General features: G+C 34.5%; 2 protein-coding genes across 4 annotated transcripts; both read right to left on the bottom strand.

Moving 5' to 3' along the window:
• Nucleotides 1–222: 222 nt before the first annotated feature.
• On the bottom strand, nucleotides 223–3,840 carry ARP6 (actin-related protein 6). 2 transcript variants are annotated; one of them, XR_002691234.2, is made up of 8 exons: nucleotides 2,449–3,840; nucleotides 2,065–2,281; nucleotides 1,913–1,976; nucleotides 1,515–1,599; nucleotides 1,360–1,410; nucleotides 1,207–1,269; nucleotides 919–1,113; nucleotides 635–810 (listed from the first exon to the last, which is right to left on the bottom strand). XR_002691234.2 is itself a non-coding variant. In XM_022893929.2 (7 exons), exons 1-7 carry the CDS (start codon nucleotides 3,141–3,143, stop codon nucleotides 984–986), a joined length of 1,305 nt encoding a protein of 434 aa, XP_022749664.2. In that variant the 5' UTR covers nucleotides 3,144–3,840; the 3' UTR covers nucleotides 223–983. The 2 variants fall into 2 exon arrangements, 1 of the variants encoding a protein (XP_022749664.2); XM_022893929.2 differs by having other exon boundaries at nucleotides 223–1,113.
• Nucleotides 3,841–5,922: 2,082 nt separating this feature from the next.
• On the bottom strand, nucleotides 5,923–15,023 carry LOC111299036 (topless-related protein 4-like). 2 transcript variants are annotated; one of them, XM_022893925.2, is made up of 26 exons: nucleotides 14,887–15,023; nucleotides 14,627–14,716; nucleotides 14,320–14,499; nucleotides 14,032–14,145; nucleotides 13,758–13,916; nucleotides 13,491–13,668; nucleotides 13,291–13,414; nucleotides 12,848–12,963; nucleotides 12,038–12,206; nucleotides 11,775–11,884; nucleotides 11,604–11,673; nucleotides 11,422–11,495; nucleotides 11,224–11,319; nucleotides 11,053–11,148; nucleotides 10,100–10,227; nucleotides 9,746–9,980; nucleotides 9,496–9,660; nucleotides 9,300–9,392; nucleotides 9,002–9,148; nucleotides 8,451–8,561; nucleotides 8,145–8,324; nucleotides 7,759–7,887; nucleotides 7,581–7,676; nucleotides 7,007–7,195; nucleotides 6,585–6,751; nucleotides 5,923–6,464 (listed from the first exon to the last, which is right to left on the bottom strand). In XM_022893925.2, the coding sequence occupies exons 2-26, from the start codon at nucleotides 14,704–14,706 to the stop codon at nucleotides 6,275–6,277; spliced, it is 3,396 nt and encodes a 1,131-aa protein (XP_022749660.2). In that variant the 5' UTR covers nucleotides 14,707–14,716; nucleotides 14,887–15,023; the 3' UTR covers nucleotides 5,923–6,274. The 2 variants fall into 2 exon arrangements, with proteins under 2 accessions (XP_022749660.2, XP_022749661.2); XM_022893926.2 differs by lacking the exon at nucleotides 7,007–7,195.
• Nucleotides 15,024–15,598: the final 575 nt, after the last annotated feature.

Here is a 15,598-nt window from a genome sequence, read left to right as displayed (position 1 = left end):
TGACAGTTTAAGCGATGTAAATTGTTCCCATACTTTTTATCTGTATCAAATTTTGATTTCAATTTCAAAGGGATTTTAGAAAATTTTGTTTATAGCATATTGGGGAAATGCCTCAAAAAAATCAACGGTTTCGTGTCCTGCTGGATATTTTTCTCTTCGGTAAGGTAGGAACCTGCAAAGAGGGGCAATTTCAGGGATGGAGCAAGCCGACAAGGAGGAATCTGAATCTCTAAACTTTTAACATCTATAATAAGCATAACGAAACGCACATAGCATTTTTTTTTAATACATGTAACATCTTCGTGAATAAACATGTAACATTCAAACGCAAGACAGCAAGACTGTACGAGGTATGTTTTGAGAGTTGGCTTGTACATGTTACCTACCTCATTGTTAATCATAAAGCTACATCATCTAAACACCAAGCTAAAAATGGTCACTCTGGTTACATGAATATTAAGTAGCATCCTGCAAGTGATGACAGAAATCTTCATCTCTTGGGTGCAACCATATCAAACATGTCATTTCCATCTCATGTTTAGGTCCCCCAATACATCTTTGATAAGTTTGAGTCCAAATTTGTCTGCTAGTTTCTGTATCAGAGTAATGGAGGCTAAATTCATCTCCAAGATACTTCTTCCACATGAAAACACATTCAAGAGGCCATATTGTAGTCATTTATCGAATCAAGTTGATGCAAGCATGAGAAATTTGCTCAGGTTTCCGAGTATGTGTTAAAAAAGAATGCTGTTCACCATGGAAGAGAGGCTTATGCCTCATAAGAGCGGTTGATATCCAGCAACATCTTCCCTAATGTACAATAGCATTAAAAAAAACTCTAAAACAAAGAAACTTACTTGATTTGATGAAGTACTCAAAATTTAAATGCCTTCCGAAATTTCACCAAATACCACAAACCTAAATGCCAGATACAGATGCATTGATATTTGGCAGTGATAACATATCTTCAAGATCTTGAGTACTCAATGCAAGAATCTCCTCCGACATCGAGCAGATCCAAGCTCCTCATATTCAGCCTTGGTGACACACATTGATTCAAATTCCGGATTGGATGCCAAAAGTGAACCACCTCGCCACACACCTAGTATCGGACTGACAAGCATCCCAAAGATTTTACCAAATATGAAGAAATAGCTTTTCAAAGACATATAACATGTTAATACTTCATTGAAGGAGAGAATTTACTCTTCTTGAGTTGTTATCTTGACTTGATAGTCATCTGGGACAAGTGGGCGAAGATCCTTTTGTCTGAATTGAAGTATAAAGTATGAGTGTAAATCAAAGTGTTACCTCAAAATTGATGGTAATACAATCTAATGGTGAAGCGATCAAGCTTACAGTCTTTCAGCAAACCGAGGAAACAGTGTGCTTCCACCAGTCAATATTATGCTGTTCAAGCACAACTTTTAAACACTTGTAAGTGGCATGAGCAAAATCAAAATTTGAAAAAATCAGATACTTTTTAAAACTGTACTTGAAGAATATAAAACCACCTTTGATAAAGTACAGGATGAAGATATGGATGGCAGGCATTGACAGCTCGAACAATGCATTCTGCTAGTCCAGCCTCGTTCATTCCTGTAAAGAGAGAACACATCATTTTCTCAAATGCTTTCTTCTCTATCACATGGTTTAACAAATTAGAAAACTAGTTCTAGTGACAAATTTAAGTATCACATTAGAGATTTTTAAAATTCAGATACTACATTAAACATTTTTCTATAGTTCAAGAACAGTTCGTGACATTAAACCTTTAACAAATTAGGATCTAATTCTAGTTACAAATTCCAAAACTTCCTGCATTCAAACTACAAATCAACTACTTGAATATCTTCTACATTGATTCACATATAAACTCTCACAATTAACAAAAAAAGAATATGATACACACCCAAATCTGCAGGTTGGAAGATCATCTCCGGAACAAGAAACCGTTCATTTGTTAAGTCAAACTCCTGTACCCAGCAGCCAAGGCAATACTTTGAATAATCATTTAATATGGGCAGGCAAAATCACCCACTTAATAAGAAAGATAAACACTACATTTTTAGTTAAATCCATTATCTTCCTCTCAGTCTTCTCCATGACTTCCAACTTATCTCTTTCTTTCTTTGTTTCCACAGCTCTTGCAGGAGGGGCTCCATCTGTCAAAGCAAGATGCCTCTGAGCCGCCTCCGGGTCTTTAACATAACCCTTCGTGTGAGTAACACCATCAGGCAAGACGTAAGTACATCTAAAAAGGTTGTCTTTTCCATGTTTCCTGTCAAGATTGTTTACACCATTTCATAATAGCAGAACAAATTGCTCATTGCTTTCAAGTGTTTAAAAGCACACATTGCAAGCAAGCAATGATAATAACTTGGGTTTCAAGAAAAACATAGAAAATAAACATATTGCAGGCAAAAATATTGTTTTTTTGGTAATTACCGGGCAATCTGGAGATCTCTTTCAACATCGAGAGAAACAAAGCACAGCTTCTCTTTAACATCATCCATTAAAAAAGTCTCATCCATTACATTAACGGAACGATACGAAACCAATTCCTTCAAATAATTAGTCAAAGCTTTCCCTCCCAAATCAATCCTCTTCACCCCATAATTCACCGTAAAGTTCTGAAAGACCGGCGCCGCATGCGTGAACGAGAACCCACAATCCACCACCAAACTACACTGCGCCTCCGAAACCAGCCCATAGGGACGGCGGCTGGACTCGTAGAGGTGGACGAGGGAAGGCGAATCGGCGACGAAGAGGGAGTTGAAGCCCAAGTCTTCAAAGACGAGTTCGTCGGTCGAGCGTTGGATGGAAGGAAGGGAAAGGAGGGGTTCAGTTAAAAGGAGGCAGGAAGAGGAAGGGGTGACGTGGAGGAGAGAGGTGAAGAGGTGGGACCAGATGTCGCGTTGGAGATCGGGGTTTATTAGGTAACCGCGGTCGATAGGGCGGCGGATGGCGGCCGAGGTTAGGTCTTCGTTTGTGGAGGAGAGGGTGGTGGTGGGGTGGAGGAACTTTTTGGAGGTAAGAGGGCGGTAGAGGCAGTTTGGGATTACAACAGCGGGGTCGCGTTCGCCTCCTTGTCCCGCTTTAATCAGGCCCCCGCCGTTGTCTAGTACGACAACGTTTGACATTGCGGGGAACTGAAAATAGGAGATTGGTTCCTGGAAAGTGGACAGTGGTTTGGGGGTGGATTTTGGAGAGGTTTAAGGAGATACTGGCTGGCTGGGCTTGAAGCCTTGAACAAGCCAGAATACTTGAGCACTTGAATTGTAATGTTAATATCTTTTTTCACACTTTAATACAAGTTGAAACTTGCCTTTGTTTTCAGAGTGACAACTGACAAGGAGCTATAGGGGAATTAGATGGGGGCTATATCAAATTTTAGTTGGTTCAAAATGCGAAGGGAACTCAATCCTTCTATAGACTTGGTTCTGCAAACGACAAAACCTTTCCATTGCTAGCTGTAAGAATATTGCAGAAAACATAGAAATTATGACAACAATCCATCGTATACTTATACTGTATAGTTTATCGAATTTTTTATGTGCATTGCACACCCTCATGCAGGTAACTGATAAGTACAAGTAAACAAAATGAAAGCAGGAAAACTAGAAGATGAAAAAAATCTTCCAAATATGTTGGCAAAGAAGATTGATGTGATGGTAATGATGTCCACCACCATGGGGAGAACTACTGATTGATATATAGGCGAATTCATTAAGGTGGACTGCGATGCGGCTAGCTCGGACGCCGAGCACCAATCCATCTCCTTGAGCTTTTGTGAGGATTGTTGATAGTCCTTTAGCAAAAGATAATGGGTCTCCTTACCTGAGTCATCTTGTTGGAGAAAAGGTGTTAGTGATCTGGCCATTTACAACAATTGAAGAGGACACAGTTGTGACACACTTCATAATAAGGGATACCCACCCTAGATTGAACCCTAGTCTATGCATCATTTGTTTTAGAAAGTTCCACTCAACCTTATTATAGGCTTTACTCATAAATAATTTTAGAGCTGGCCAATTCTACTAGATCTCTTGTTTTTCATAAAGTGAAGTAATTCATAGGTCATCAAAACCTTATCAATAATTAATCTTTCCGGAATAAAAAGGTTCTGGGTTTCACTAATTCAGTGGGGTAACACAAGTTTGAGTTTGTTGGCAAGGGTTTTGGCAATGATTTTATATAGCACAATACATAAATTAATTGCCCTAAATTGAGTCACCTATTTTGACTATTTTGTTTTCGAGATTAAGATAATATCGGCGTGATTTATCTTCCTAAAATCACCATTTCCATTTAGAAAATGTAAATAAAAATTAATCACATCACTACCTATAATATGTCAAAATTTTTTAAAGACATTTAAGATGAGATATAAAAAATAATTAAAGGGTTAATTAAGGTAAGAAATAAATTAGTTGGGGGGTGATTTGGAGAAAGAACTTTTGATTTTGTTTTTTTGTTTTAAACACATGTCAATCATTTTTTTGATATTTTTAATTTAATTTAATTTTTTTTTTTCCTTTTAGTTCAATTTTAGTTTTTTTTATTATTTTTTGATTTGCTTCTTTATTTGTTTAGTTTTATTTACATACATATTTTGATTTTTATATTAGGAACATGTTTTAATCATTTGATAATATAAAAAAACTAAAAATGTGTTAAACAAATAAATTCGTAATTTTTTATAATTATATTTGTTTGTATCATGTAAATTAAAAAAAAATAAAATAAATTCTTTCAATGTTGAAATTAAAAAAAAATTACAAGTGATGCTTAAAATTCCTTAATGAGAGATTTTCTTGAAATTTTACCAAAAGTGTTTCATAGATTTTGGAAATATTGTAATTAGGTGTGTATTTTCATAAGTTTTTTGTTTTTATCATTTATTATCTATAATAAAATAAAATAATAATGATAAATATAAATATAAATATAAAAAATAACAATTAAGTTACTTTTTTTTCTTTTGTTTTAAATATTTTTATAAACAAGTTTATAATCTACTAAAAAATAAAAAATCATAAATTTTGATGAAATAATTAATAAAAAATATAAAACTTATAATATAATATGAAAAGATAACAAAAAATGTAATAGTTATATATGAAATATTATATATTTTTTCATTTAATATTTATAATATTTTTGTTATTTTTTATAATTTTAACTTTTTTTCTTCACATCTCAATTTTTTTTCAAAATTTTTTATAAATGAAATTATTTAATTATATTTTCTTTTTCACACAGGTTTTCAAAAATAAATTTTTAAAAAATCATGTAATTTTTTGAAAATAAATTTTCAAAAAATTATAAAGCTTTTTAAAAATAAATTTTTGAAAATTTAATTTTTTGGAAAGGTTCGTGACTTTCTGAAAAGTTATAAAACTCTAAAGAATTATAAAAAATAATTAAATAATTTCACTTAAAATATTAAAAAAAAAAAAAAAGTTTAGCACCACTCTTTTCACTTTCAAGTTTAATGAACTCGTTTTTGGAAAATCTGTCGTGATTCAAGCTCAAGCCCATATTTCCAAGTTTTCATGGAGTTCAATTAAAGACGTAACAAGCCATCTGGACTTTCTCCAAGCTGAGCCATCTGGACTTTCTCAAAGCTCAGCTTGGCTCCATTTTGCATTTTGCAAGAATCTTCTCTTTCTCAAACCCATATTTTGTTTTGCGGTTTGAATGTTAAATGGGCGATGACTAAAGTACGGATAATAATAATAATAATAATAATAACAACAATAATAATCATTCTTCTGTTCCTCCAAATCAATCCAGTTTCTAGGGAATTGGAAATGTTGGCGTCGAATCCTTATTTGTTACATTCGTCAAATAAAAAAAAAGTTATTTTAAACCCAAAAATTATGCATAAGCAAAAACAAAAAAAAAAACCTACTAACATTTGTGCTCAACTAAAAAATGGTTATATTAAAAAATAATTATCAGTTTCTGAGAAGCTAAATAGAGGGAACACAGCCAGGGGTCCTAGCTAAACCAACACACGTTTTGTCCCTGATTTCCTTGACTCACCTTCTCTAATGCCAACAACTCCTAAATTTACACCATTCCTGAATAATGGAACCAATGAACACTATGCCTTGGCTGCGAAATGGATGTCATGCCATTTAAATGAACCTATTATACTTCCTCGAAAATCACATTAACATGAGACCATGGAGCGGGATACCATAGAAGAGATACATACATACATACATACTTGGTATCCTTTCTGAAAAACCTGCACATGGACCAATCACCGTTGGGGTGGTTCTGCATCAGAAGTGGTACTTGGTCCAGCACCATTTTCAACTGAAGGAGAGGTGCCCCATTTTCCTTCAGACTCCAAAGGCTCAATGATATGTACTCCACCATCTGCTAGCCCCAAAGCAAATTGATTTGGGTCAGATGGATGTGCTGCGATGACGAGAGGCAACACTCTCAAGCTGTTCAAGGTGCATTGTCAGAAACGTCAAAGAGAAACAAGCCACCCCTATTGGCTTGAGTGAGTCAATAACTAATTAACAAATTAAACTGTTTTAACCAAATAGAAAAGGACAAAGCACCTTGGGTTGGGTAGTAAATATGCAGCAGGACTTATTCGACATCTCAATCTCAGTGTTGAAGCAGTAAGAACACCCACACTTCCGTCTTCAAAGCTCACATATATTGATTGGCTGTCACAGGAGTATGTTGCATATGTGATGGGACCACTTGCTTCTCCAGGAACCCACTGTTTGACAAAATAATTCCAAAGTAATATTAGTAAACCTCAAGATAAATCCCAAATCACATAGGTGCTATCAATAACTAGCAAAATATACTGATAATAAAGCAATTTCCAAAAAGTCAAATTTGGCAATGCTGGCACACTTCTTACTACATGCATGAAACTGAAGAGCAATTATCTTCTGATGTGCGTGCACTTGATATAAACATAGATTTTAGGAATAAAAAAACTATAATGCAGCAAATAAAGCTCAGACACCTGGTTTAAGCATTCCAGTTTTGGTGCTTCATATATAGCTATCTGTGTTTCATTAACTACCAGCAAATGCATCTGATCTAGGTGAAATTGAACACGAGTATCTGCATGAGGAGATGCTGCTCGCACATTCGGGATTTGCAAGAACTTACTAGCTTGCTTCTCCCATACATCTGTGCTCCAGACGCACAGCTGCAGGGAAAGAAGGATGTGGAATAATAAGCAGACATATATGGAGAGTTAATTCCATAACAAATACTAAAAATCATTTTATAAGTCATGAACATACACGGTAACTCCTATAAATTTCTATATAGTTTTTTATAGGATAACCAATCAACAAAACATGTGGGAAAGACATGATATAAGCATAATAAATATATATGTTTTCAGCAAGCAAAAATTCTAGGGAATCATTCCCTAGCCAAGCTCTCTTTGGTCCTTAACAAGATTAACTCAAAATCAGCCAATTACCTTAAAACTAGCTTTAAACATACCTAAGTTCCCATATCAGAGTATTGTTAAACTGCTTTAGGACAACACAAGCATGCAAGGGATGAACGCCACTATTCCTTACCTGACTGTCAGCTCCTGAAGATACAAGCACATTTAGTGTATGAGAGAAGGCAAGACCTGTTATTCTTTTCTGATGACCTTTTAACTTTGTTTTCACCTGTGAAATCCAGCACATTGTTAACCAAACAATTTCCACTTATTAATCAACAGCCATCAAAATTTTAGTCAATTAAAAGGACCTCATCCACCCGAACATTGTAAATTTGGATTGATGAATCATCCATGCCTATGGCAATGATATTATTGTCCTGAGGATGAAATGCAAGAAAGGTAGCAGCTGGTGGTGGGGGCATAAATGTTGTCATCGTCTGCATATTAAGAAAGCACAAAATTCTGTATGAAACTAAATTCTGCAAACTGAAGATCCCCGCAAAAGATAACCAGAACATCAGTCAGTTTCAATTTAATAACCAATTGATAGTCTCAGTATTTAGTCAAAATTCTTTGAACTTCACAATTATATTTTAAAAGTTTATCTTTTTAAATGTCCTTTTAACCTAAAAACTGAGCTTCCCTAAAAATGTATTCATGTCCAAAGAATGAAACGAATGGAGAAAGGACCTACCTTAAATGTCATCATATTGAATAGCGAAATTTTAGCCCCTGAAGCTGACATAACATAAGAATCATTCTTGGAAAGTGCAAAGCAAGGAACAGCATCTTCAGGATTTGTATCACCTATATCATTAATCATTAATATTCCACTTGAAGGCTGCCATAACTGTGGTGCTACACTAGTTGTGGCCTACAACAGGCAAGATCTTAGTTAATACCTAGCTCATAATAACATTAAGAAAATAAAAACAAACAGAAAAACAATAGGATACAAAGTATGCAACCTAGTAAAGAGTTGGTAAAGAAATTTCAATACCTTCCCATTTAAGTTTCGATCATTCCTCTGCCATTTCCAAAGCTTGTGTACGGCATTAGATGCTAATGCCAATATGGAAACTCCAGAATTTGTATATATTAGTCTAGAAACCTGACATCAAACACAAAAATAAATGATTGGCCTTGTCTTTTAATAAATAAATATTGTCATTGAAAATTTGTTAAATTTCAAATCAATAACTGGCTAAAGACCAAAATAGTCTCTCACGGTATTTTATGTGTCAATATTCATCGAGTCACTGAAAATTATCATATGAAATATGGTATTTCTTTCTGTAGATTATCATTCACTATCCATAGAATAAAATTGCAGCCATAAATAATGCAAACTGCAAACATTTCTACTGATAATTTTGGTCCTAAACAGTTAATAGATCCTAAAAAACACAATAGCTGTCTACCGAACAGCAGAGGATACATCTTATTGAATTATTTATGAGCAGATGATTTTAGAAAGGCCACAAAAAGTGGTATTCAGGCACAATTATTACCAAGTTCTATAAAGTTACACAACCAGAGACAGAGCTTTACCCTCATTGCCGTCAAACTATCAGGAAGCCTTAAGGAGCGGCATTGTGTTGGTTCATTGATTTCTGTAAGTTTCCAGATTCTAGATTTTTCCACAGACTCATCTGCAATTCTGGGTTTTACATCCGCCAAACTTCGACTATCGCTGTTCTACAGAGACTTAAACCAAAAAAGATTAGATCATAACAGATCATAAGTTTTTTCATGCATAAATTTTGTAAAGATTAACATCACAATATTAATACATGTATGTAAATTTCTTCCCAAAGCATTTAGGTCACGATTATGTGAGATAACTCACCATTCCAACCATAGCAGCTACTGATGCAGCCCGATCACCGATGATTGTTCCAATAGTTGCATTGTTAGGGCCAAATGTACCAATATTTGGAGCCTGTTACATACATTAGGCTCTTGGAAAATATATTCTCCTAAAATATGTATAAAAATAAATAAATGTATACTTGTATGTATGTGTATATACAAAGAGCTTTTACCTTTACTATAGCAGCAGGAGCCATTCTAGAAGCATCAAATGAACGATTCTCCACTGTCCGTAGCAACCTAATCCCATCTGAATTTGCTAGAATTTTAATTCCATTATCTTCAGTTGAAACAGCCAACAATGTTCCTTCCTTGTTAAATCTAATGCAAGGGGAAGGCTGCATTACATTACAACAAATGCAGTTAGTAGGTAGGAGTAAGCATCAGATAGCCTAACACGGAATAATGCATATGCTTATGTACCGGTAATCCACCATCTGCTGGAGTACTTGTTAATAGATTAAGACCGTCCATGTCCCAGAATTTGACAGTGAACTCATCACCAGCAGCCAAGAACCGATTCTTTGTGGTATCAAATTGAACAACTCCCACAGATCGCTTACCAAGACCAAAATATGTTCGCTTGATAGCTCCTTCACTTTCATTCCATTCCACCAAGTGTGATTCCCCTTCTTTATTTGTCCCACATGAGAACAACCTACAAGTGGCCAATAAATTAAAAGATACATATTAATGTTAAAGAATAGAAAGATAGCAAAAGAACAACCTCAAAAGAAGAAAGACCAGAATCATAGAGTGCAAAAAAGACATATGAACCTTGTTCCATCAGCACTGTATGCCATTGTTGTGGATGACTGGCCCGGTGCATTATAGTCAACTCTTGAGCCCACATTATCATACAACCATGCCTTTATTTTCCCATCAGTTGCTGTTGAGAAAATGAACTGAAAAAGGAGAATAAGACAAAGAAGAAAATGTAAGTCTTTAAGCATAATATAAAAATAAACATGCAACTCACTATATACCAATGATTAAAATGTATAATTCAAAAAATAACGTGCCAAAAGGAAAGGTAAAGAACTTAACAAACGAGAAAGAATCCAGAAGGGAGTTGTGGACTCTATGGTTGAAAGAAAGAATGCACTAAATTCTAAAACAGATTGTTCCATTAAATCCTAAAACAAATAGTTCTTTGACAAGCTCAATATCCCAAATTTTGAAATCTTTTTACTAGGTCATGGGCTGATCTCCTTAGAAGATTTGTACTTAAAATATTTTTTAACCCTGCTACATTTATTTAAATAGGACTTAATCAGAAAGAGGTGGTCATTAGAAGTAAAACTAGCACAATTTACATAGATACACAGCGGTTTTCATGCTAGAAGTCAAACAAGAAAATTCGCACACAAAGAGTTTCAGAACATTTGAAGACGATCACTCCGACAATCACACCAAAACAAGCAATAATATATTAATCACTGAGAAAAAGCTAAAAGCGGACTCATATTACATATAAACTATATGTCCAATGGTCATGGTTTAACATTAAATGTAAAATTATCTAATGCTATACATAATACATTCCACCTTTTAAGAATTTTTTTAACGGTTGGAACTTTTGAAGTTAGTTTCCTAACCATGATATTGGCTCATTTTGTAATCAAAAAGAAAATAATTAATATAGCTTTATTTTTACTCACCATTGAAATGGAAAAGAAATCTAAACAGAGGAACAAATGATTGTCAATCTTCATGCTAATATTTGTTACCTGAATATTTTCCTTGTGATGAGGACATATAGAATAGACGGGTGCTTCATGACCCTCAAAGGCATACAGCTTAGCCCCATTAGCTGCATCCCAAACCTACAAGATATGAGACTGTTAGAAAGTGATATCAAACAGATGCAATAAGATAAAAGTAACAAGAAGACAAGAAACCTTAATAATCCTGTCCTCGCCACAAGTAACAATGCACAGTTGTTTGTTTGGATAAGAGAATGCAAGATCATTTACACTCCCAACATGAGCGTCAATCTAAAATATTAAAATAATTCAGTGAATATATTTAGGAGAAAGAAAGGCAAAAAATCAGCTCAAAAATTGCTAGACCTAATGGAATTGACAAATCACACAAACCTCTAGGTGGTTACATAGATCATCACTGCCATGATAGGAGTATATGTGCACGATATGCTTTGAATATGCAACACCTGAAATAGGGAGAAAATCTCAAATCTAGTCTTTAATTTAGATGGATTTATTTCCAATGCACAGCAGTACACTATCAGAAATCCAATTGCTATAGCTCCAAGCATTACCAAAAAGAGCTCCATCAGGGCTCCACATAACACGGTTGACTGATACTGTATAATCATTTTTGAGAGATGCCTGAATGAGAACCAGAAGGTTAACATTAATTCAATTTTAATAAGCACCAAATAACCACTTCATGTTCAATAAATCTTGCTAAAAGTGAAAGAAAGCCCAACCTGAAGAGGCATTGAACATCTTGAAAGGTCCCAGACCTTAAAAGTTTTATGAGCTATCTTTTCACCACTACCTACTTCCCACAGCATGATATCACCAATGTTTGTTCCCACTGAAAGTATAAAACCAAATATGGGAAAACAAAATTATAACACAACAGGAGAGGGAAGCTAAAACCAGAATATGAAAAGCTACTTAATTTAGAGAAAATGAATTCTCAGCAGGCATGAAAATTTTTGTTCTTCATGCCAGTGGGATTGCTCACCGAGTAGTAGAATTTGTTGCACTGGATGGAAATCCATGCTCTTGACAGCAGACCCCTGACTTAGAGTCATAACAACAGTCTTGGGCAAGTTATCAGAAGAATAAGAACTCTGACCATGGCTCTGGCTAGCATATGGTACAGGCAAAATATTTACTAGCAGATTATTGACCTGGTTAATTGTCAGCTGATTAGGTATCCACCATTTATAAAATATCCATTCAAGCAAAATTGGAAGGATGATTCTATGCTACAAGATGGATCTCAAGCTTCCCAGTCAAAAGACTAGTGGCAGAAAAACCCTAAAGGTGATAAAACAAGACAACTAAAACTCACAAAATTGTCAAAACTATATAAGCTGCACATTGCTATTTTTTTCCTTCAAATGATACAGGGAAACCAAAGATGAGCTTTTAATGAAAGGAACGTAAAACTAACCAATAATGGCACTAAAAGATCAAGCAAAACAAACAAAAATTTTCATTCTGCCTCATCGACCAGTGACCACGCTCCATTACATTTCCTTGGTTGCCCATCCTTTTGGTAGTAAGGTGGAAACAACAAAATTTAATTGCTATTTATTACCAAAAGAGTCATAATACAAATAGAATTTTGAACTTAGTGATTAAAAAATTGTCACATTCATCACATGAATTAATTAATATCCTCTAAACCTCAATAAATATGCATCACATGCATCTCAAAGCCATACTAAATTGAAACATATGAGATAGATATGCATTTGTTACACAGCGGTTAATGAGGTAAATCTACTTACAAACAAGAATATAGGATATTATTAGCTTATGATACCTCGTCTGGTATTCCAAAGGACCTTGATCTCTTCAAAACATGTTCAGAATCTGCTGACTGGTAGTCCAGAGCTGGGTTATTGGTAGGAGGCGTTCTAGGGCGTTTTAAGATTGCAGCTACCATGAGAAACAAATATAGAAGGTAAAATAATACTCCATCAAGATATGCATTTCACCAGAATAACAACCGGACCGATATCCTAAAATGTTCAAGCTCTGATGAATTTTCAATGTTTTTCGGTATTACATCTTAACAACAAATTAGGAATAAATATACTTTTCCTAACAGGTTTCGAGCATCATGTATCCTGTCTGAGGCAACATAAGTAATTATAACAAACAGATGTAGCTTCACAACATGCACATCCACACCCACATGAAAAATGTGGAATTAGTATAGCAAAGGCGCTTTGAACACAATGAAAATATTCTCTAACTAGTCACCTGCATTGTTCGGTGCAGTCAGTCCTATTGGTCCTGCAGAAGCTGCAGGGTGAGGCACAGGAGTTGCGTTAGCCATCCATCCAGCAAGTGAGGTTGGAAGAGCAGCGGGCATGGGCTGAAAGGGCTGTAAATATATGTATCAAGAGTCAAAAGGAATACACACTCCAGAAGCAGCTTAATTACTTAGGACTTATACTTACACCATGAGCACCCAGTGGAGGAAAACCCCCTGCCTTTGGAACAGCACCCATTAAAGGATTCGTGACGGGGGATGGAGCTCGTGCACCATTTGGTTGTCCACAACTGTGGTCAACGAATAAGGTTTTTATGTCCGGATTAGGCCTTGGATTCTTACAAAGTTGATGCTGCCAATTCAAACTGCATTAAACAACATAATAATTACTGTCAGCAAGCTCAGAAAAGGAAGGAAAGATCAAGTATAGAATCTAGAAACAAGCATATGAGACCTTTGATTTATTAGTGTCCGCAGTCTTGAATTCTTCAAGGTAGGAAGCTGAAGTTTATCACGGAAAAGGGGATTAGCCTCTATTAACTTTTTTAATTCTGCAAGCATTATGCCCCTAGCAGATTTCGTATCTCCATATTTTGATAGCTGTTCATTTTCTCTGCATATTAATATAAACCATAAAACCCCATGAATCAATGAAACATACACGCAAAGAAGCCAAAGTTCTGCCATGTTAGACAAGCATAAACCAAGCAACAATATCTCATTCATACCTAAAGTTTTCCAATGTCAACAGATGTGTAATTTCCTTAAAAAGTTCCTCATTAAATGCCGAAAACACTTTCAGGTCCTTAAATAAAATCTCCACAGCTTTAGCGCGGTCCTGCCTGCATTTATTCCAGAAAAAGATAGATGAGCTCACAACTATTTCCCTTTTTTGTTAACTAAATTAACTTGAAAGTAAGATAAACCAGCCCACATAAAGGTTAACCAACTAACTAAACAACAGGCTTAGAAGATGCACGAAACTTAACCAACTGTTAAACGAAAAAAAGGCTTACTTGTCAAGAGCTTCAAGGTACTTCTGTTTTCGAATCTCAAAGAAAATTTTCATCGAATATCTGTTATCATCAACCTTTGTAAACCCTGAAAGATACTTCTCTACCTCATCCCATTCCCCATTTGTCACCATATCCTCAAAATATCTCAAACTGAAGAAAAACCCTGACTCTTGCTCCAATCTATTAAAATAAAATTAATTAATCAACAAATACACCAAAAAATAGAAAAAAAAATTAAAAAATTCATATATAAATTAAAAAAAAAGAAGAAAGAAAACGAGAAAAGAGTGCAAAGATTAAACCATACTTGTGAACAGTGTCTTTAAATTTCTCTTCATCAAGGAATTGAAGTATAAGGAACACAAGTTCTCTGCTAAGCGAGGACATGATTGTAATTCTGTGAAAAAAAATAGAAAAAAGCAAAGTGATCTAAGTTTCTTACAAGATTAATTATATACATAAAAAAACCCCTAAAAAGTTACATTCTCAAGCTCAAAAAATTCAACAACACAAAATAATTATCCAAAAAATTATAAAAAAAAAAAAAGAAATGAGAACAAAAGATACCAGATTGATTGCACAGATCAGAAGAAACTTTGGAGAAAGCGAAGAGAACTACAGGTCGTTTCACTGCTTTCTCTTTAGTTTTTCTCTCTTTTTTTTTTTTTATAATGTTTGTTTTGTCTTTCTCTATTTTCTTCTTCTTTGTTGCTCTTTCTGGTGAAGTATTTATAGAGAGGAGAAAGGCGCTAGGTATTTGAAATGAGAGAAAAAGAGAAACAAACAAGCGACCCAATAAAGAAAATATGCCAGTATCAGACAAATTAAATACCGTGACGAGAGCGAGACGAGACGAGATGAGATGGATTGATGTGAGAATTAAATCCAAATTGATAAGTAATGGAGTTATAAATTATTAGACAATTGATAAGTACAACAGCTTATATCCGTTTTTAATCACTGTACTTATCATTTCCAGACTAAGCTTTGGCTTTCTTACTTTTTTTTATAAAATTTTCAATTTTCCGAGTCAAAAATGGTAGCTTTCTTTATTTTTAGGAAATTTTAGTAAAAAACAGTTGTCAAGTACTCAAATAAATAATGTTTACCTAACACAAAAATGAATAAAATAAGAAAGTAGTTGCGTATATGAAAAGTAAAAGAAAGTTGGTGGGTTATCGTAAAATGGTACAACAACAAACATATCAAAAACTGAGCTTTATCATAATATATATTAGAATTAGTTTCTAAAAATAAAATATTTCGTGTGTAAAATTTA

Source organism: Durio zibethinus, chromosome 18 (assembly GCF_047325235.1).
Source record: "Durio zibethinus cultivar Kanyao isolate XHJ-2024 chromosome 18, ASM4732523v1, whole genome shotgun sequence".
Taxonomy (NCBI): domain Eukaryota; kingdom Viridiplantae; phylum Streptophyta; class Magnoliopsida; order Malvales; family Malvaceae; genus Durio; species Durio zibethinus.
Note: the sequence above shows the minus strand (reverse complement) of the source record. Positions and strands in the feature narration are given on the sequence as shown.